The 24,000-nt window shown below is 38.6% G+C and overlaps 1 protein-coding gene across 5 annotated transcripts in view; it reads right to left on the bottom strand.

Moving 5' to 3' along the window:
* Positions 1–24,000, bottom strand: part of LOC123504716 (protogenin B-like) — a 283,603-nt gene that overhangs the window by 82,067 nt on the left and 177,536 nt on the right. For all 5 annotated transcript variants that reach the window (XM_045255461.1, XM_045255462.1, XM_045255459.1 and 2 more), the window contains exon 3: positions 6,211–6,216. In XM_045255461.1, coding sequence (XP_045111396.1) covers positions 6,211–6,216 — 6 coding nt within the window. The remainder of the gene's footprint in view (positions 1–6,210; positions 6,217–24,000) is intronic.

Genomic DNA, 24,000 nt, shown 5'->3' with positions numbered 1-24,000 from the left:
ACATTCTAGGTCATTTTCCTTTCGTGTTCTTGATGATAAACAAAGCTGTGTGATGTGAAATGAATGGGTGCCGCCAACTCATCTCATTTGAGTCGCTCTCTCAACTATGTTTGTCCGTTTTACTGAAACAAATTTACCAGCCTCTCCAAGTCTCTTCTCGTTTCCTGCACTGGTAAGATTGGGACGTTTTTATTCAAGTCTTTTTACAATGATCTGCATATTTATCTATAATCTGTTACTCTGTCTTAAAGGGAAGTGTGGTTTTACGTCTTATGATCAACAATACACAACCGATAAGTATATCTAGATTGTTTTATAATGGTCTGCTGAAAGGATTAAACAGCTAAAAGAGGAATGTAAAGAGAGAGAGAGAGAGAGAGAGAGAGAGAGAGAGAGAGAGAGAGAGAGAGAGAGAGAGAGAGAGAGAGAGAGAGAGAGAGAGAGAGAGAGAGAGAGAGAGAGAGAGTATTCCTAAAGTCCTCGTATACTGGTACTACAGTTTCTCACCACCAGCACACCGACCCTTTTCGCCAACTGCACAACACCTAAGCCATCCTCCCTTCACCCATCACACACACCACCAATGTCTTTCTCCATCATGTCTTAAAATTTTCAACAGTTTTCACTCTCGGGAGAAGAAACTTGAAAAGACAAGCTGTCCAAATTTTTGAAACAAAGTTACGAGAGAGAGAGAGAGAGAGAGAGAGAGAGAGAGAGAGAGAGAGAGAGAGAGAGAGAGAGAGAGAGAGAGAGGTAAAACTCCCAAGCCAAACAAAAGTTATGCACAAGAAGTCATAAACATAACATACACTTACAATCTGAGAACACAGTTAGCTACGTAATTTTTCCATTAGAGTAACGAGTTAGGTTGTGGCCTCACGATTTATGTGGCTCAATCTTTCCTGCCTCTCCCTCTTTTTCCCCCCCCCCTTTCTGTCTCAGTCTCTCACTCTCTCACTCTCTTCTCTACTCGTGCGTGTTGTCTCGACCAAGGAAAACTGACAACTGCTCTGAAGATAACCAGTATTACAACATCTAATACTTACTGTTCTTTATTTGATACCACTCGCTTACCGCTTTTTTCATTCATCTAACTTTTCCTCACTCGTCTCCAGTCGCTCTCTCTCTCCGGTGTTTTTTTATTCCCTTCTTTCCTCCTCCATCACTCTTGACTGTTGCTTTTCTTACTATTTCTTGATTGTTTCTTGCCTCCCATCCTGCTTTCACTTCGGCCTTCCTTTCCATCCTTCATTACGTCCTTTCCTTTGGCTACTTTCTCAATGCTAAGTTTTATTCCTTCTTTCTTCTCTATTTTCTCGTTCTCACAGATTCCTAGTCTTGTCCCTCTTTTTTCTTACTTTCCTTATGGTTTGTTACATCCTTTCTCCACTTTTCTTAGCTCGTTTGTTATTCATAGTCGTGTTCTCTCTCTCTCTCTCTCTCTCTCTCTCTCTCTCTCTCTCTCTCTCTCTCTCTCTGCTTGTGGATTTTTTTTTAAATATAAATATTCTAATGCCATGTTCATAAGCGGACATCTATATCACCAAATGCCTAAGCAAGAATAATATGTAGGTGTCCATGCCACAGTGGCGTGTGATCGCAGATAAACACTTGATGACAGGATCGATCTTTCACACTTGACTCTTTAAAACGTGAATGAAGAGGTACATTTGCACAGCCAATAGAACAATTAATAATGGATGTTTTTACTACTAACACTACGCTAATTGTTTTACAACATCAGCAACAACTTCCTGCGACTTGATTTCTTTTAAGAGGGAGGCATTTGTCCCAGATTTTTGGCTAACTCTCTTAATCTTTTAGGGAACTGGCAATCAACGTTTTTTTTTTTCCTTTTATTTTTTTGTTGCCCTTAGCCCTTAAAAAAACTACCACTACTACTACTACTACTACTACTACTACTACTACTACTACTACTATTATTACTACTACTATTACTATTACTACTACTACTACTACTACTACTACTACTACTACTACTACTATTACTGTAAATACAACCACCATCACGACCACCTCTATTATTACAAATCATTATCAGCAAAGTATTATTAAAGTCAGGCTCTTCACAGTCGCATGCACAAAGTCCTTTGACAAATTACTCCCCAGCCTCCACAACTCCTCTGACTGTCAACGGGTACAGCGCTGTAGGGACTTGTTACCTTAGCAACAGTGGACGGCAGAGGTATATACGTACACTCCATCCGCTTAACTTCAGCCTGCCATGTTATACTCGTAGGCGCAGCAGTGTGAACGAGAGGAGAGATGGAGGAGAAAGAATGGTGGAGGCTACAAAAGATGTTCACCATTGCTACTACAACACCATCAACATCATCTAAAGGAAGAACAATTTCAGGAAATATAATCTGCTTGTGATAACGCAAACCTTTTAGAATCCATAAATAAAGAGGAAAAAGAATGAGAAGATTGCAGAAGATTACTCCACCGCCAACACCACCTGCTAAACGAGAAACATATTCCGCGATATACCTAATAGTTTTGAAGAGGATGTGATGAGAGATGGAGACGGAACAATGAAAACTGCATAGGATATTCAACGTAGCTTCCTCTATTAAACCATCGGCACCACGTAAATGAAGAACAAATAATTGCTTAGAGGAGGCTGTGAGAATCTATAGAGATGGAACAGATCGAATGATGAAAACTGAAACTACTACTACTACTACTTCTACTATTGCTACTACTACTACTACTACTACTACTACTACTACTACTACTACTACTACTACTATCACTTTCATCCTACGCCACAACATTACGCCTGTCTCTTTTAAGGCGACTTTCAAAGCAGGTACATGACCCAGCAAAGTACGTATATCCATAGCTGTAAAATAATTTACCGTTTGCGCACACACAGGAAGAAAGTGTGTTACTGGCCGGCAGCAGCGAGGTTAGCGCTGTAAGTGTAAATGATGCAAAGATTGAGGTGGAAATTCCTGCTCGTTATTGATGTTAACGTTATCGAACATGACTCCTTCGTGTCTCATTACAACAAGAAGGCAAACTTACTTACGTTCCAACAACAAGCACTTTCCATCAATAAAACGGTGCAAGTATATACTAATTTATTATATTTTCTAACAAGCGAAGGTGAAAAATAATTTAAAAGTGTATCTTCCCTCTTAGAATTTCAAACTAAATTGAATTCAAAGTATACCGATTTGTTTGGACAATTTGGTTTGATAAATGCGTCTTGATTCTTCTCTTTAAAAAGTCCAGTACATGTAGTAGTAGAATTAGGGTGAAAGTTCCGGAGTTTACATATAACATTCACCTGATATTCGAAATCCTACAAAGATACACACACAAATCTGTCTCTGAGTCACAGTCTACAAAACACCAGGAACTAACTAATACCAAACCCCACTCAAAGTCATATCTGAGAGGAATGATCAGAAAGATTCGACGACTATTTGGATTGATTTTATAATATTAGTGACTTGAATTCTGCCTCTGGAGAGCCATTCCTGCTCAGAGCATAACGACGTATTTCTGTTTCAATGTATGTCTAGTGTTATTGTATTTCATCTTAATCTATTTTCGACATCTAGCTTGTTTATATATATATATATATATATATATATATATATATATATATATATATATATATATATATATATATATATATATATATATATATATATATATATATATACAGGAAATGAGGAGGAAAATATAAATTCATAGGTTTCTTCCACTCATTAACAATTTTGTTTAGTGAAAACTGTCAAAATCCTATATATTAGTACTTTCCTCATCATTTTCTGGAAATGAGTCCTAAAATATATCAAACAGTATTATTTTTCCCCATATTTCTTAGCTCTCTTCGAGCCAAACTGTTCCACTCATGTCTCATATTTTTTTTTTTTTTCATGCTGAGACTGCTTAAGCACTTTTGCAGAATATAGTGCTGGATTAATTGTAGTTTTCTGCCAAACTCTAAGTCACGTATCCTGTGATATAGCGTATAATTATGCCTGATGAAATATTCCCAAATGATGATGGTCTACGGTCCTGATGGAGTTCTTCTCCTTCTCCTCAACAATTATGATTCCATGTTCACACATTCCTCCTTCATAATGTTTTCTCCCTACAGGTCTCCATCGCTCACTTGTAGCAGTACACTTACATCACCCTGACCTGAACAATTCCTCAAGTTACATCCAAATAACTTTTATTTACTTCCTTTCCAAGTCTTTTCAAAATTCTTTCTCCACTATAGTCAGAATTCGGAGTGGATTTTGGACATTTGATTCTCTAGTGACCATTCTTATGTCCTTCTGGAAGCCTTTGAATCTTCGCAGTTGCTTTGGGGATAGCAGAAGCCTTCCATATTTCTTCAGATTTCTAGTTTTGATAGTGCTTTGAACGACATTATTTCCTGTGTATTTCCTGAGAGAAGGACTTACACTTCTTAAAGAGAAGAGTGCCTTAACAGCTGATGTGGTGTGCAGTTTTAGCATTCCATCTTTTTTTTCAATTTTCGAGGAGATGCATTGGACGAGATTTCCTTTCAGATACTGTATTTCATGGCGCTTCATTGTCCTTCTTTAAGCAGAAAAATAACGGACAAATATATGCACATATAAATGTAATCATTATTCATTACACTCATTCACTTTACAGAGAATGTATGCAGCATCTGATTAACTTTGCGATTGAAAGGCACGTTTTAGTGAGTGTGCTAACTAACGAATGCATGTTAAGCTGCCAATTTGTGACGTCGCTCCTCCACAAGTATGACTGCTGACGAGACCGAGGAAGTGCATACACAGTAAAGCATGGCGAAAAGCTAAAGGATAAAGGGAAAAAAAAGTAAGCGAGGGGGAACTGAGAGTTTAAGAGAAAACTGAGGCTAAGTGGGAAGAGATGAACGGTCTGAAATGGATTCCTCTGAAAATGTGAAGAAGGAAAGAGGGAGTAAAGGATGTGAGAAGAAAGAGTGGAGGGACGAGAGAATAGGTGTGGAGAGAGAGAGAGAGAGAGAGAGAGAGAGAGAGAGAGAGAGAGAGAGAGAGAGAGAGAGAGAGAGAGAGAGAGAGAGAGAGAGAGAGAGAGAGAGAGAGAGAGAGAGAGAGAGAGAGAGAGAGAGAAGAAGGGGTGGGGGCCTTGAAGGGAAGAAATGCTTAAAAGGGATACAAGGGAGAGGAAGGATGAAGAGAGGGAAGGCATGAGAGGAGAAGAAATGCTGGAAGAGGGAGGAAGGTGCGACGGAAAGAGACGAGTGGTGCACCGGGAGAGGAAATGTGAAGGGAAAAGGATAATAGAAAGAAAACAATGATGAAAGGTCTGAGGGGAACAGAAGTGTGAACGCGGCAGAGGTGTAAGGTAAGAAAAGTAAGAGATGTGGGCAGGGAGAGGTAAGGGGAAAAGAACAGTGAGAGGCGAAGATGTGAGATAATGCACAAAGACAGAAGTGTGAAATTAACAGAAACACACGAGGAACAAACGAAACTATTGTGGTGAGTGGAGGAAACAATATATTGAGACGTTGGGAGATAAAAGAATGTTTAGCAAAAATAAATGTGAGTGGAAGGTCGCAGTTCTGAGTAGAAAAGTATTGTAGTGAGAGCGTGAGGTGAGAAATACGAACAAAAATGTGGAAAGAAGAAGGCAGCCCTCGTACGTGGAGATGAACCGCAGTGATAAGTTTAAGGTGAGAAGTGTGAACAGAAAAAGGGAAGAGAGTCAGCAGTTGTTAGTGGAAGAGAGGTGGAGTGAGAGAGACTGAGGTGAGAAATGTGCTAAGGGGAAAAGCTTCATGGCGCAGTTGACTGGTGAGTGGTGTTTCTCGACAGACTCTGAACTAACAAATCCCGGGGCGAGTGAGAAGCGCAGAGCAAAGCAACTTGACCCAAAGGGAATGACGAGGGATGAAAGATGAACGCAACATGTCTTTACAATTCAACCAGAAACAGAAACAATATGAAATTAAAAGAAGAAAAAAAAAAAAAAAGGAAAACGCAGTGGAAACGCATATGGAAAAATAGAGGAATGTGAATAAAAGAAGACATAGTTTATAAAAGGGAGGAATTTAAGAAACATATGCAAATGTGAGAGATACAGAAGTGTGCAGATAGAACAGCATGCATTAGTGTTCATCCTACATTAGTGTTACATACCACATCACAACACTGCAACACCAACACCACTGGCGGCGAGTCTCACCTGGAACTAGACAAAGAAAATACAATTAAGTTACAAGCTTGATATTTCAATTCAGTTGTTTTATTTATTTTTTTTTTACTTTGGATGTGCATGGTAATGTGATTCTATTAAGGAATTACAAATGCGTCTGGTGTAATAATAATAATAATCTAATAGAAGCTACTGATGATGATGATGATGATGATGATGATGATGATGATGATGCTGATGATGATGATAACACTAATAATAATAATAATAATAATAATAATAATAATAATAATAATAATAATAATAATAACGATAATATTAATAATAATGATAATAATAATAATAATAATAATAATAATAATAATAATAATAATAATAATAATAATAATAATAATAATAATAATAATAATAATAATAATAATAATAATAATAATAATAATAATAATAATAATAATAATAATAATAATAATAATAAACAATAATAATAAACAATAATTCTACTACTTCTACTACCACCACCACCACCACCACCACCACCACCACCACCACCACCACCACCATCACGACCACAACTACCACCACCACCCCTACTACTACTACTACTACTACTACTACTATTACTATTACTACTACTACTAATATTACTACTACTGCAACTACTGCCTATCTACCTACTACTACAACAACAACAATTACTCCTTCTACTACTAACACCTCCAACAACAACAACAACAGTAACAACAACAACAACAACAACAACAACAACAATAACAATAATAATGATAATAATAATAACAGTAGTAATAACAATAATGAAAATAATAACAACAAACAGAGCAGCATCCTCCATTAACTTGGACAAGAACACACCATGGAATGAAATGTTTACGAGGAAGACCAAGCTAACCCAGCCACACAGAAATGCTAACACACACGAAGCATCGACTCTTACCCACGAGAACATACACAGGACCGTGATTTTTTGGCGAAAGGGAAAGAACGAGGAGGAGGAGGAGGAGGAGGAGGAGGAGGAGGAGGAGGAGGAGGAGGAGGAGGAGGAGGAGGAGGATTACAAGCAAATGTAGAGGAAGACAGTGACAACAGTCCTTGAGGATCTAATTTGGTTGCCTGTATATCTAAATTACATTAACGTATACTAGGAAGAGGAGCAAAGTAGAAGACAAGGAGGAAGAGGAAGAGCAAGAGGAAGAAGAGCAAGAAGAGCAAGAGCAAGAAGAGGAAGGCGACAAAGAGGAGTTACCAAGAAAAGAAAGAAAAGATGGAAATGCTCGTGCAAAAGTAGAGGACGAGGAGGAAGAAGACCAAGAAGAAGAAGAAGAAGAGCAAGAAAAAGAAGAAGAACAAGAAGACGAAGGTGACAAAAGAGGAGTTGCCAAAAAAGAAAAGAAAAAAGAATAGAAAGAAAAAATGGAAATTACTCGTGCAAAAGTAGAAAACAGAGAGGAAGAAGAGCAAGAAAAAGAAGAAGAGTAAGAAGAAGAAGAAGAAGAAGCAGAACAAGAAGAGGAAGGCAACAAAAGAAGAGTTACCCCCCAAAATAGAGAGAAAAAAAAAAAAAAAAAGAAAGAAGAAAAAATGGAAATACTCTTCCAATCCATGCATGAAACAGGAAACCATCACGGAACATTACACAAAATGATAAGAATGACGTCAAGTATTCAGGTTCTCATTAAAAAAAAATATATGTATAATAATTTCCCCTTCAGGTTAAGTATCAAATAATTATGCATTCCCGCGCCGCACGATCTGCCATCGATATGAAAATGAAGACAAGGTTTCCTCGTGACTTCGGCCCTTATCGTAGTCATGATCTCCGTTTTCTTCCTCTCACTATTCTTTCAATATTTCCTTAACAGCTTCCCTCTTGTTGGAACTCAATTATTTCAACGATATTGTAGGATTTATTTTTGTAATATTTTTGCTCATTATTATCATTCTTCTTCTTTTCATTATTATCATTGTTTTTGTGATCATCATTATTGTTTTTATCATTAGTGTTTCTTTTTCAACGTTTTTCTCTCTTTATCTTTATTTTGTCTTTGAATTCTAGTGTCATGACCTGCTTAAATTGTGTGTGTTTGTTTACGTCTGACTGCGTTCTCTCTCTCTCTCTCTCTCTCTCTCTCTCTCTCTCTCTCTCTCTCTCTCTCTCTCTCTCTCTCTCTCTCTCTCTCTCTCTCTCTCTTCCCACTTATTATTATACACTTACTTATTATAATATTCCTGATAACTTTCTAACTCTGCCAGAAGCTTGTTATGAAAAGGGGAAGTTTCTGCATTATGCCAAAGCGTTCTCCGTCCCGGCACTGTTGAAGTTATATAACTCTCACAATCATACACCGCTCCTTCCTTCTACCAAAGTTTTCCTCAGCTAGCGATGGTTGAAGGAAATGAAAGTGCAATCCGTACGCTGTTTTCAATGAAACCGCCTAATGGAAAAGTTCACAAGCATTTCCTCTTCCCTGATACACTTAAAGGAGAAATCTCAAAGTCCTCCATTTCCTCTTCCTTCTCCAACATTCTTTTCTGAAGGACAGAATGGAGGTGCTTCCAGAGTCCATGTAGTTGATTTGGGCTAAACTCTCTTACACTTCGTTCAGAAGACAAACAATATTACTTAGCAATTTTGCTTTACAGCACTTGAAAATCTACTCTCTCTCTCTCTCTCTCTCTCTCTCTCTCTCTCTCTCTCTCTCTCTCTCTCTCTCCACCAAACAAACCCACTGCTTATATATTGTTTGAATTGCGTGTTTAAATATTTCTTTTGAGTACATTTTCATTTAAAAGTATCCGGAAATCCATCTCTAGCAGATATTATCGGCGAGTCATGATCACATACATACGTGCCGGCAACAGCCGTGTCGATAACACACAGCAGACCGAACTGCCTCCCCAGGAACACTAATGAATGAACGAGAAAATTACAGTGGCAGAAAACTTTTCTGTTCTCTTGTTGCCTGTTCCGTTTTCTTAGAAGGAAATGCTATTTTCCAGATTCTTTTGTTCTTTTCCATTTACTCTGTTCTTATGATTTCGTTGAAGGTTGTTTTTCCGTATCAACACTCACAGGTGTGCAGTGAGACTAAAGGTAAGTGCATTTTTGTACGCGTATAACAGATCTCTTACATCAACCCACCCATCCGTCCACCAAAACACACACACACACACACACACACACAATTCAGGTCTCTGAAAAGTGCATATTTACTTTGGCTGGACCACATGGTGAAGTGGTTAAGTATGCACACTAATACTGCGTTGTCCTGGTTAGCGGTGTGAACGGTAACGTAAGCATGACGGGTTGGCTGTGACACTCTTAACTTTCTTCCTGTCGTGGTAATCAAGGCACTAAGAAACCTCATGGCGCGTGCCAATCAACAAGCCTGTTTGCGTGTTTTCTCTCGTCCCCTATCCCCTCCCACAGCAGCTGGTTGCGGCAGCCACAGCCAGGCCAACTTTTACTGGTGTCTGGCGGAGGGCAAGGACCGGCGCGAGGTGTCCGTGCGTCATCGGGAAGTGCTCTTATTTCCATTAGTGCCATGGGAAGACTTTTTTACACATTTGTTTGTCAATTAAGTTGCTTAGGCACACACCAAGTGGGTTTTTTTGTTGCTTGAGCCTCTACAGAAAGCATGTGGAACTATCATGTATGTGTCGTGGGATTTTTTTCAACAAATGTGTATGAGCCAGTTGAAATCAAGGACATGTATAATAAGATTCCAATAACTCCTGTTTGTTGCATAAGAGATAGAATATAAATAAATATACAAATAAGGATGGCACTGTTCATGTCTTCCTAATAAACTTAATGATGAGCTAAAAACAGTGGTAAAACAGCATCGATAAATTCTAATATAATGGAAGAATTCCAGTAGTGATGAAATGAAGAAAATATCACAGCTGCTAAAGGAAAGAAAAATTTGTCCGTTCAATTTCTGTTCTTACTATGTCCTACGTCTTGTCTCTAACCAGGTTCGTTTTCTGAAGTTCTACGAGGTATCTATATCCCAAATAAAATGATACTCTTAAATAAACATTATGCAGTATGCTCAAGATACTACAAAGCCTGACGGAAGATGAGTTAAACTTCTAGATCAAAACAAAATCACACAGGTGCAAAAGTCTCACACAAGGACGGAAACATGCCTGTGATAAGCTGTAACTAAAATGCAATCTGTACGTGGCGTTTCCATAAGGAATGATTATAACTCTATAACTCTATTCCCTTAAAAAAAAGAAATACAGAAGTAAAACGTGATTAGAAAAATTGATGGATGAGTTATGTTTCATGCAGAAGCTATCAAGTGGAGGACTCAATTTTTTTTTTCTAGTTTCTCTTACTTTCTGAAGTTCTTTTGTTCCAAGGTGTGGCAAAGAGGATACATACTTTGTTTTTGGGTATCACTTGGTAAGAGAAGCGGCCTTATGTGGTTTCTAAACCCTAAGTAAAGCACATCCAGTACCAACAGAGCCCAAAGGTAAAAGGTAAAACGTCCTTGACGAAAAAAAAAAAGTTGTATTACAGTGAATTTTAAAATGAGGATTCGTGAAGTTATCAGGAACGTGAAGCCAAGAGGAGATCACACTGACAGGACTAGAGTGTATGTTAACACTGACAGAATACGAGCTTGCATTAGCACTGAACAGCTTACGTCAGCAAGCACGCTATATCTATCTCTGTCTCTCTCTCTCTCTCTCTCTCTCTCTCTCTCTCTCACACACACATACACACATATGCAAATACGTAAAAAAAATCGGGGAGGGACACCAGACGTCCCAGAATTTGGTTGACAGCACCACCACACCACTGTATATATTTGTTGAAAAGTAAGCTTCGTCCAAAATTTTATGAAAAAAATAATAAATTAAACAAGACAAGGGAAACGGTGGATTGAGATAATTTTGTGAATACGCTAGTAGAGGCCACAAATGTTCGCAAGGCTCTCCGCTTCGGTGGCTGATGTGTTTGCCGATGTCACGAAGAAGGTCGGCGAAGGTTGATCGCAATACCCGGCTTGTCTCCACGGCGATGCGGGGGAAATTCACAGCGCTGGTCTAAGGACTGTGTAGGGCTGGCGTTTACCTTCCTCGACTGTTCGTGCAGCTGACCAAGTGGAAGACGCACATTCAAGGCGGTAGGTGCTGGCGTATGTGTTGATGCATGTGATGCCCCAAATCAACATTCTGTCCGCCTGAAGGGGAACAATGTGATTCTATCTGGTTAGCTTCCATTTCCTCCATCCAGATCTCACGGCTTGTAGTATAATAATGAAGTTAATAATAAAATTGTGCATTAAGAATATATACATTCATCATTATGACGAAAAAGTTAAAAAATAAGGATCTGCAGTACTCAATTAGCATGTGTACGAAATTAGTGTGAGAAAAACTGCAAAATATATTGAAAACTGGTGGCACCATGTTACAATTACATAAACATCAATGAATAATTCCTGCTGGTGAAGATACAGCCCGCCAGCAGAACATGAAAGAGGAGATCCAGAAAGCAGAGAGAGAGAGAGAGAGAGAGAGAGAGAGAGAGAGAGAGAGAGAGAGAGAGAGAGAGAGAGAGAGAGAGAGAGAGAGAGAGAGAGAGAGAGAGAGAGAGAGAGAGAGAGAGAGAGAGAGAGAGAGAGAGAGTGTGTGTGTGTGTGTGTGTGTGTGTGTGTGTGTGTGTGTGTGTGTGTGTGTGTGTGTGTGTGTGTGTGTGTGTGTGTGTGTGTGTGTGTGTGTGTGTGTGTGTGTGTGTTTGTCTGCCTTCATGTCTGACTTTCTTCCTTCAAACCTACCTACGCAATATGAAACGAAAAGACTTCAGTGAAAAGCGACGCGTGGTGGTTTTCCATTATGAATACCTGCCCTCGTCTGAGTAGGATACGAGAACAAATTAAAAGGAGAAATTCAAGACTGCACAGAAAAGGAAACGAAATACATATAACATTCAATTCCTTTTTGCTGCCGATGTCGCTGCTTTTCCACCGATCAAAAGAGCATTTCACACATCATGAAGCACGTATTCTTTTCTTGGTTTATTTTTTTTCTTGAGACATACACCTCCGGAAATGCTGTAGGGTGGACGGACAGGCGCTTTTTATGATTACCCCTCGACACTGTTTATTGAAGCCTCCTGTATTACTGCCAGCATGCCGTTGTTTTAATATCCAGGGACATCTGTTTTAACTTGCTATGGGAATATATTTGTAACTCGATATGGTGTTTGGATTAATGTGCCTGTAATATCACTTGTTGGGAGCTGGACACAATCAACTCCTTCAGTACTGGGACGCATTTTTACCATGCGTTTGGGTCTGGTTAGACGATTTTATTGACATTAGGATGGGTCTAAGGAGGTCGAAAGATTAATGGCCAGTCTTTACTATTTTAATCCCCCATATAAGTTTCTGAAGCTGTTTAAAAACGCCACATAATAAGAAGAGTGAATATGAAAGAGTGTCATGGTACTGAAGGGGTGTCATTGTGTCGTCTGTTGTGGGATCAGAAGCTATCGAGAGAACTGACCATCCTACCACTTGACTTCTTTTAAGAGTGAGGTATCAAGACATTTGCTCCATAATTTTGTGTAACGCTTTACCTATCTTCTAGAGAATCAGCACTTGAGTGGGCCTTTATTTTGATACTTTTTTTGCCCTTGGCTGGCCTTCTCTCTACATAGAAAAAAAAATCCTTCTTGAAGATGCTCCAGAACCCATTCCACCGCGGATTGGCAAAACCTCACAGCAGAAGCACACCCTTCATCACCTTCCGCCTCATAGAGCTCAAAACACCCAATCATCGTATCCCTCCCTCGGTCGCCCTCCCTTCAAGAACTCACGAAAAATAGCGTCATTACACACTCTGTCGCTATTATAAATTTATGTCCCAAGCCAACACCGCCTTTGCCTCCGCTGCCGCCATCGTGACCAGGAGTACCAACACCACAACCACCACCACTACCACTTCCTACACCACAATTTTTTGCACTCGATATCAGTCATCACCGAGGCTGCTTGGTTCATGCATAGCTACGCCGCGTCCCATCGATTCACCCACGTATTTTACATAACACCCTATTTCCATTTAAACTGAAAATCCTTTAACAAAAAACTGCATTGTAAAAAGAAATATACATGAACGGCGGGAGTGAAAAACGCACAAAATAAATTGACAACTAAAATTTGTGCTACCAGTCAAATGATTAAAAGCGACAGTGGTGATGGTTCTCAGGGAAACCTCTGCGAAGGAAACAATAGTATCACGTAGCAGTATTTTCTTTTATGCAGAAGAAGAGAAGCCAATGAATTTGATAATAGCAATGATACATTTTTGTTTCTTAAGCTTTCAGTGAGACAAAACTTATAGGTCATCCCGAGTTCCTGAGCTTCATTTACTGACGGGAGATAGAATAGAGACAGTAGGAGTTTTCGTTTGGAATGTGCAGGAGGAGGAGGAGGAGGAGGAAGAAAACTGGATAAAAAGAAACAATGAAGATGATGAGGAGGACGACGAAGAAAAGGAGGAAGAACAGGAGGAAAATGAGGTGGAGGAAAATGATAAAGATAAGAAGAGGGAAAAAAAAGACAAAAAGAAAAGAAAAAAAAAAACAAGCAGGAACATGAGAAGCCCAATAGTCACCTGCCCCGTGTTTGTCTGTCTGAGGAAAAATAAAAGTCATACAAAAAAACAAAACAAAAATACAGTCACATAAATTACTGCTTAACTATTTAGTCCTCGCTTGACATGTTTTAATAAACCAGTCCCGTCGACATAATTACAACAGGGAAAATGGCCGCCTTGCAACAGCTGGTCGTGAGTGAGTCCTGAATCTCGCTGTGGAAAGTTGTACATAGAGTTTACGTTCATCAAAACTTACGATATTAGCACGTAATCAAAAACGCCTTGCTCTCTCACCACGACAATTTTCCAAGGCCACAGAGATGACTAGCGGGATTTTCAAGGGAGTTTCTCCAGTTAATAATACAGAAATATTGTCACTCTACCTCTAGAACCGTAAAAACCCCTTAATAACTCCTGTAAAGCCTTTCGAAATAGTGGAAGTGAAGCGTAGAAGTGCTTGAGAGTATGTGCCATTAAAAGAGATTGACTGAGAGGTGCAGCGGCCGATTTGAGCACAAGTAAACAATTAACCTGCATAAATAAATGAGATGAGGCTGAAAGGAGACTAAAAATGAGTATAACACTGAATAATAGATGAAGGGGACTTAAATTATACAATAGAGAGGTGTGATGAGAGACTGAAAAGAGAACACGGACAAATAACGAAAATATTAAAGCTCAGGATATGATTGGCTAGTAGATGGAAGAGAGGAGAAAGCAGACACAGAAGAGGTAGGAAAGCAGTGAAAAGTAAAGGGAAAAAACAAAACTGGAATGAAGAAAAAAGAAAAAAAGACAGCAAAAGAAAGTAAATAATGTAACGAAAAAGAAGAAAAATTGGAGAGAGAGAGAGAGAGAGAGAGAGAGAGAGAGAGAGAGAGAGAGAGAGAGAGAGAGAGAGAGAGAGAGAGAGAGAATTATTATGGAGAGATGAAATAATAACACGGCCATGGCAAATCAAAAGAGAGCAAGACAACAAACACACACACACACACACACACACACACACACACACACACACACACACACACACACACACACACACACAAAGCAAGACCTTCAATACCCTCAAGAAGAGCAGGAAGAGTTTGGCAGAAGAGTTTGCTCCAAATACTGAGTGAACTTTCCTCTCGTTATTAGAAAGAATGGTAGAACCTCGAACTGAACTCCAAATTTCTTGTAAGACCGTTCCTTCGTGAATTCGTGCTGTGAAATTAGAAGGAACAACGCATCGGTAAAGCAAAGATTAACCATTACTCTCAATTATTCATACCTTTCTCTGGTGAACTCTGAAACTCCCTGCCTACTTCTGTATTTCCGTCTTCCTACGACTTGACAGGGAGGTTTTAAGATATTTGTTTCTTAATTTTGGCTAAGTCTTTACTACTCTTTAAGGGAACCAGCATTCATTGGATATATTTTTTTTTATTCTGTTGCCGTTGGCTGGCTTGCCTCCTACATGAAAAAAAAATGCATAAAAATAACAGATATCTAGGAGGGGAAGAGAAGGGCGATATTATACAGAAGAAAAAAACAAGGTATAATATGAATATAAACACCACAAAAGACGGGAAGGAAGTGCGCAACATCCCGGGAAACATAGATATTATTTCTCCGGGTGTTCTCTCTCTCTCTCTCTCTCTCTCTCTCTCTCTCTCTCTCTCTCTCTCTCTCTCTCTCTCTCTTTCTCTGTTCCTCTCGCAATGGCGGGCTTTGGCATATACATCAAAGGCGGGATGCGTGAATTGTAAAGAGGTGAGGTTCATTAATGCAGTCAGCACTTCCACACCTTAACACATGTACTGTCTGGAACAGCGCGGGTTGCCTTAAAGCTATATATGGTGTTCTGTTCGTGTCTTTATACCCAGCTGCATGAGAAAAGGAAATGTTAAAGGAAGACTATTACACAGAATCTCCTCCACGCTGCTTCCTACTGCTCCAACTAAATAATGCTATCATCAGAAGAGCTCAAGCTATTGCTATTATTGCTATAAGTTCAACTATTACACAGAATCTATTCCAATAGCTGCTAGTGGTAAATCAATCAAAAGTACACGTTTTTTTTTTTTTTTTTTTTTGCTATATAAGCTACGATTTTTTTTTTTTTTTTTTTTTTTTACGCGTCTCTACCCAGATTTATGAGGAGATAAAGTATTGTTAACCACTTCAATACTGGGACACATTTTTGCCTTGAAATTTCCGTACGATTAGACCATTTTATTGACATTAGGAAGAATCTATGGAGGTCAAGAGATTAATTAGTCTTCACTATTTCAATCCCCGACATAAGTTTCTGAAGTTGTATAAAATCACCAAATAGTAAGCTGAATGAATATGAAAACGCGAAATGGTACTGAAGGGGCTAAAGATATAAACCTGCATAAAAACACATTTTTCTCTATGACTTGTCTAATTTATGGTGTTATGCAAGCGAGTTTGTACGAAAAGAATATAAAGCGAAAATATAAACTCAACAGAAATCATTGAAATACCGATTCGTGATAAATCTAAACTGGAAATTGCATACCAATCTTTCATTTATTACCCTGTTTACGCTACGCTGCTCTATTGGCGTGTTTCTGTCAAAGATAATTTTATACGAAAAGAAATGCAAAGAATAAATAAACGCATAAATAAATGAAATCAATAAAACAGCGAAATAGTGCTTCATAATAACCTTAAACCATAGAGTATACATTTTATCCCTTTGACTATATTCATGCAGCACCGCGCTAGATGTTCATTTAACCATATTCACTATCCTGCTTATATTCACCATACTGTGTTTGGGTTCAACGCAGTTCCCTCCCCTTCCCTCCTTCCCTCAAGTGAACAGCTGCCATCAAAAACTCAGATCACGACAGCCATAATGTGAGTCGAGGAGGAGCGATTATTACAACTTTTATGAACAGGATACCGCACCTGTAATTAACTGTGCTTCCTATTATGATACGTGGAGAGATTACACACACACTCACACACACACACACACACACACACACACACACACACACACACACACACACACACACACACAACTTCCTGCATACAGTCCACCTTTCATCCTACATAACATACTGACGTGCATTCCTCATCTCACCTCCTGTCTTCATCTCACCTCCCTTCATAACCCCACAGCCTTGCGACGCAGCCTTCGCACAGTCATGATTCCGTGAGACAGGCACGTACTTACCTACTGAATGAGGCATAAAGACACACAGGTGAACAAGGCCACTGAATCGCGGATGAATCTCAAATCGTGACAGAGCATAAAACTGTTACTTGAAATCACTGGTGCAGGAATTCGATCAGTCTGACGTACTCCGCGAAATACGAGTTGAAGAAAAGCTGCCTCGTGGGACATTATTACACTCCCTCCTGTCTGTGCAGCAATGGCAGAGTCTGGTGCATTGGAGGGTGGACGAGACAATGTTGGGTCCACGCCACAGTAAACAATGCCTTTGGGTGGTTACGGGGTTTGGTTACACATGTGGTGGGTGGTGGTAGTGGTGGTGGTGAGATTGGAGAGGAAATATAAGGACGAGGTGGAGGAAGAAGAGGAGGAGAATAACGATAATTATTGCAATCATAACAATAGAAGTAGTTGAAGTAATGTTTAGTAGTAGCAGTGATAGTGGTAGTGGTGGCGGTAGTGGTGGTAGTGGTAGTGGTAGTGGTAGTGATAGTGATGGTGGCGGTGGTAGTAGTAGTAGTAGTAGTAGTAGTAGTAGTAGTAGTAGTAGTAGTAGTAGTAGTAGTAGTAGTAGTAATAGAGAGAGAGAGAGAGAGAGAGAGAGAGAGAGAGAGAGAGAGAGAGAGAGAGAGAGAGAGAGAGAGAGAGAGAGAGAGAGAGAGAGAGAGAGAGAGAGAGAGAGTATTAAAATGAGGACGAAGAAAGACTAATAAAACACACACACAAAAAAAAAAAAAAACGCAACAAAATGAGAAACACAAATTTTAGTAAGATAAGAAAAATTACAAAAAAGCTGCAAAAATTAATGCTACACTGACAGACACTTCATTCACAAGGCGACAATGGACATAAAAGTTGTATGAGAGAGGATGACAAGTCCCTAGAGGCGAGTTTCCCTGATCGCACATTGGCACACACACACACAACACACACACATACACACAGCGCTGCCTGGCCTGAATGAAGCTGCGGCGTAAAAATACCGATAATTGCCGCTCATTTGATGAAACACATTTGCCCCGCCACCACTGTTCTCGTATCTCTCAATAGATGACATGCACCCAACACTTTAGAGTCCCAGAATGGCAGAATAGGAAGAACTTATTAGCTGGTGTGATCAAGACTTGCAATATAATGTAATATAACACTGTGGGAAGATTCGCTTGGATACCTGCGCTTTAACTCATCAAAATTTAGCACCTGTAAATTGTGGAGATTATAATTAAAACGTCGCGTGCGTTTATTTACGAATAATTCTTACGTCAAAGCCAATGGTGTTTCGGGACAATGAATATGAGCCTGTGCTTCGTTCAGAATTGCCTATTAATTATCGTACATCTAAGTCATACTCTATCTCGTTTTCTTTTACTCCATGAATGTGAGAAAGCTTCAATGTCCTTTCTTAATTATTCTAGGGGGGTTACATTATTATAACCAGTTCTTCCACACACAGGGGTATTCGCTTTTATCATCCAATATTCTTTACTTTAGGTCAGGCAGTTTATCATATCAGAAATACCTTCGTAACGCTCAGGATCTGCTGCTATATATTCTTGCTTTTCATTAAGTTGCATTTCACAAGCCGTAGTATAATCAGTCACTAGTCGAGTAACACAACAACACATTCACTCCCATCGTGCTTTGTTTCCCTCAATATTAAATCTTCTCATCTACTGAATCTTTTTGAAAATATTTGAGAGTTCACATATTTTTGGCAGATCAGAAACCTCGCGATTGAATGAAAACACACTAAAGAAGAATCGCGGCAGACTACATGACTTCTGGCCGCAATATAACTTGTCACTCGTCCACAAGTATGGTATCTTTTGTTTCTGTGTCATTCCCTGTAATCTCTATACTGACTTTTCGCTTGGTAGAATGTCACTTCTTTGCTACACCGCCTGTTTATAAGTTTACGAGCTTCCAGTCATCTTCAGAACGGGTAACCATTTATATAGATTTTCCAATAAGTTTGAAGTACCTGTATAATGAATAAGTTAATGCATTTCTTTTAATTTTCTCCTTAATTTTCTCGCTGGCATTTAATCGGTTTATCTGTTTAATTCCAAAACTATTATAGAGTGTCAATATCTCCTGTTTGATTCATTCCACAGAGACAGCGCTCTCGACCCTATCTATTTTCTATTCGCAATTTCGACTTTAACATTTAAACACTTTCCATGTCCATTTATATATGCAAATGGTAATCATTATTTTTCTATCCTCCTTTTATTCATTAAAAAAACAGATTCTTTTCTTTTTACCTTTCTTGCCATTGGGATATGTTGCAAGAAAAGTTTAAAGTATTTTTGTGAATGCTGAAAACTCTGTTTGCTAATGTCGCAAATTTTCTATGGCATATTTAAAACTCAGAATGATTCGTTTTCATTAAGCTTATTTTATCTATCCTTCTTCCCAAGGTAACTTTACAAATGCAAGAATCTCTCTCTCTCTCTCTCTCTCTCTCTCTCTCTCTCTCTCTCTCTCTCTCTCTCTCTCTCTCTCTCTCTTTCCACTTTCACTTTGTCTTCTGGACACCTCAACAGACATCAAGGTGTTGCCGTTCGTGGCAACTTACTCTTTGAAACCCGACCTTCCTCGTCTTCCAGTTGCCACACTGCCCCATCTCCACCACAGCCCCTCAACCCTCCATCACTACTGCCACCTCCCCCTCCCCCCTCTTACCTACCTGCCATCGTCTTCTCCCGCTCCATGGTCCCGCTACCTGCTCCATCACCAAGGGAAAGCCACTCCCGCTTACACCTCTTCCTTCTCCACTCCAGATAAGCTGGTTTCCTTCCACGACGTCTAATAATTCTGTGCTAACTTGCGGGAAAGCCTGTCGTTTCTCTGTTCTACTGATAACTCAGTCAAGTGGGAGGATTTCTCTGGGTTATAGAATTCAGTGGTAAGGTAGTTCAGATACATCACACGGGTCTGCGTTAATGATATTCTTGTGTGAGCGTAGCCTTTCCTAGAAGGGAATACGAAAAATTAGAGTGTGTGATTATTATCAAATTCGGTTTCGCTCTACAATGATTTAATTCGGATCAGCTGAAAGGAATAATTATTTCGTCCTCAGTGATATTGTGAAATGTAAAGACACACATACACAGATATGTATTATATATATATATATATATATATATATATATATATACATATCTCTGTGTGTGTGTGTGTGTGTGTGTGTGTGTGTGTGTGTGTGTGTGTGTGTGTGTGTGTGTGTGTGTGTGTGTGTGTGTGTGTGTGTGTGTGTGTGTGTGTGTGTGTGTGTGTGTGTTTGCCACAAGTGTTCTTTTTCCGTTACACAACCAGCATGCGTCATACATCAGCTGTTCCTGGTGGCAGACACACGTGTCGTGTTTTAACTTAATAAGCTGTTTTCGCTTAACAAAAACATGCAAGAAATTCCAGATTGTGAACAGATTCTTAGAGCAGGAAAGAGAGAGAAGATGACATATTTACGTAACTAATGATATGGTAGAACATGAGATAGATAGACTAAAAAAGATAAGTTACCAGATCCCGATGAACTGTATGGAAGCATACTTAAGGAATGTAAAGAGGTCGATAGTGAGCACTTAGCATCTGCCATGTAGTATCACTAAACTCAGGTGAGGTTAACGATAATGTGGAAGGAAACCAATGTTGTCCCCATATTTATAAGAAAGGAGATAAACCCTAACGACTAATTATAGACCTGTTAGCTTAACTTTAATTCTAAGTAAATTAGTAGTAGTGAAGAACATTAGAGATCATTTAGACAAACAGATAAATCACTGGCAGCATGTTTACTAGGGAAAAGTCGTACCTTTCTAATTTGAGTTTTTATAGTAAGGCGGCAGATAATACAGAAAAATTACATCCTATGCCTAGATTTTAGTAAAACGTTTTATACGGTACCATATGAAAGGTTCTTGAAAAAGGTTAGAGCGCACAGAAGAGAAGGAAAATATTTGGCTGGATTAGATCGTGGCTCGGCAAATAAGCAACAGAGAGTTGAAATAAACGGCTCTAATTCCGAGTGAGGCCAAGCAATTAGTGAGGTGTCATAGTGTTCAGTTTTAGGGCCACTGTTATTTTTAATATGTACTTATGATTTGGATAGTGGAATTACTAGTGATATCAGTAAATTAGTAGATTTGCGGAGGATACGAAGGTAAGTAGATTAATTAGGTAAGATACGGATGCCGTCGATTTGCAGGCAGATCTGAATAAGATGAACGAATGGATAGACAAATGGCAAATGTAGTTTAACATTAAGAAATGCGAAGTACTTAACTTAGAGAAAGCAAAGCGACACATTATTTTCACGATAAACAACGATGCTGTGGTAAGTTCAGAATATGAAAAAAAAAAAAAAAATAGGAGTTATAGTTAGCACCGATCTTAGTTTTAAAAAACAATGCATAGAGGCTAGAAAAAAGGCAAATAGGGTACTGGATTAACTTTTAGGAGTATTAAAAATAGAAGTTCCGAGGCAATATTAGTTATATTTGGCGCTGGTCAGACCCTATCTAGATTATGCTGCACAGTTCTGGTCTCCACATTATAAGTAGGATATAGATCTATTAGAATCTGTAGAAAGGAGATTGACTAAAGGATAAAGAGGATGAGGAATATTTGCTACGAAGCGAGGTTGAAGATATCAAATTTGCATTCCTTAGAGACATAGGTTTAGAAGAGATCTGATGAAAGTACTTAAAGGGTACTACTAAGGTTAAAACAACGGGGTTACGAGCAAATTTCTTATGATCAGTAGCCAAGATAGAACTAGAAATGACGGGTTCGAGCTTAATAAATTTAGGTTTGAGAAAGAGAGGTAGGTTTGTTTATTCAGGAAGTGCCACGTATAGGCCTGGTGGCCTCTTGCAGCTGCCTCATTTTCTTATGTTCTTATGTTCTTAAGGAATAAGAGATAGTAATTTTGTTCATTGGAATATTGTAAGATGTAACATATATATATATATATATATATATATATATATATATATATATATATATATATATATATATATATATATATATATATAATGTTTGCTACAAGTGTTCTTTTTCCGTTATACAGCCAGGATTCATCAGACGTCACCTGCTCCTGAGGGCACACACACATGTCGTGTTTAGACTTAACATTCAATTCTTTTGGGAGAGACATTGGCTGCATTTCGCGGTACATTTTATTTGAAGAGAGAGAGAGAGAGAGAGAGAGAGAGAGAGAGAGAGAGAGAGAGAGAGAGAGAGAGAGATATATATATATATATATATATATATATATATATATATATATATATATATATATATATATATATATATATATATATATATATATATATATATATATATATATATATATATATATATATATTATTGTATATATATATATATAGATTTTTTTTTTCTTCATTGATGGTAGATTTTTTTTTTCTTCATTGAGGATAGGTTTCCTTAAGCGATATTGCGTATCATCACGTGTAATGGTAAGCTCAAATCACCTTCCTTTTCTGTATTCGAAATAGTTACGTATTTTTCATCACCAGAGGAGGAGTATTGGGTCACCTTCAAAAGCCACATTGATTATCTGCTATTTGGACTAATATTTTCTCTTTGTAGGCAGCGTTTTCCATACTCCACTGGAGCTTTTATATCTTATATTGATCACGAATTGTAAATGAAATATATCAATGACGTGTGCATCCGCTTCCTAGTTGTCGTGCACGTCACTGGTGCCTCGCATCATTCACACTTGCACTGACAGTTCGCGACACGTTCGGGAAGACAGGGCGTGGCAGTGACACGTTCACCCTCGCCCTCACCTCACAGACCCTGTCACAGTAAACATTTTAAACTTAGAGAGAAAAAAAAAAGTGACGTTTTCTTTCCCCAGAGAAAGGAGGGTGACAGAAAGAAAAAGAAAAAAAAGAAAAAAAAACTACCCTCACAGCTGGCAACTCAATTTTTGGATCTTTGTTTATACATATAACTATCTCACTTCAATGAGATAGCATTACTTCAATATTATTTTAGTCCAGTTTCAGAAATAAATGTTGGTGCAATATCTATATTAGGGTTTTTCATTTGCGCCTTCGTAATTTTACTTTATGTTCCCGTTTACACTGAATACTAATGTGATAAAGCTTTCAAATATCTTCCCATCAGTGTATCTTTGTTCTCAGTCCCTTTAAGCTGCAATAGTCTGCACTATCATGGTAGCTCAGTTTTTAATAATGGCTGAGCGGTGCACACATCAGACCAACACCACACTATCGCAAACTACCCACTCATTAGAGGAACAGACAACAGTATTCTAAGACAGAGTTTTAATCCATTCAGGACAATACATATCTTTTTCCATCCCGATACTCGATTCTGATGATGAGCAATAGAACACTGGACGTCTGCCACATACTGCAGGTAACACTCGTTGTCTGTTGAATAAGGAGCTTCGATTAACCATGACAGAACCGTGACTTGTTTGAGTCTTGACCACATCAGCGATCTCTAATTTTTGCGAATATTCTTGCAGAGAAAGACATCAGTGCAATTTTCCGTGTCACTCCTTTGTGTTCATGAACTGTAGATCCCAGGGAATTTGAGACTTTCAATATTTCTTACGCTTGGACACTAAGAGAACTGAAGTCTAGGGAGTCCTTGATACTATGTCACACGTCAGTCCCTTTGTGAATTTGCTCGCGAGAGATCCTTTCATGATCTAAGTCATTCAGTCCTAAAGAGTTTGATTGCGATGAATGTCTATTAGCTAAATAAGCAACTGTAACTAAGTACAGCAAATAACAATAAAGATGCAAATTCAAGATGATACGCATTGTACATGGAAAATATGATAATCAAAGAATGTATACGAAATTTAATCTTAAAACTGATTTATTTCATTGAACAGCTTTCTAATATCGTACCATTCCTTCTGTACGGTCTGATGGTCTGATACAGAGATAGGAATTACAGTCACGATCTGGAAGTCTTTTTATTAG

The sequence above is a fragment of the Portunus trituberculatus genome, chromosome 17 (assembly GCF_017591435.1).
Source record: "Portunus trituberculatus isolate SZX2019 chromosome 17, ASM1759143v1, whole genome shotgun sequence".
Lineage (NCBI taxonomy): Eukaryota > Metazoa > Arthropoda > Malacostraca > Decapoda > Portunidae > Portunus > Portunus trituberculatus.
Note: the sequence above shows the minus strand (reverse complement) of the source record. Positions and strands in the feature narration are given on the sequence as shown.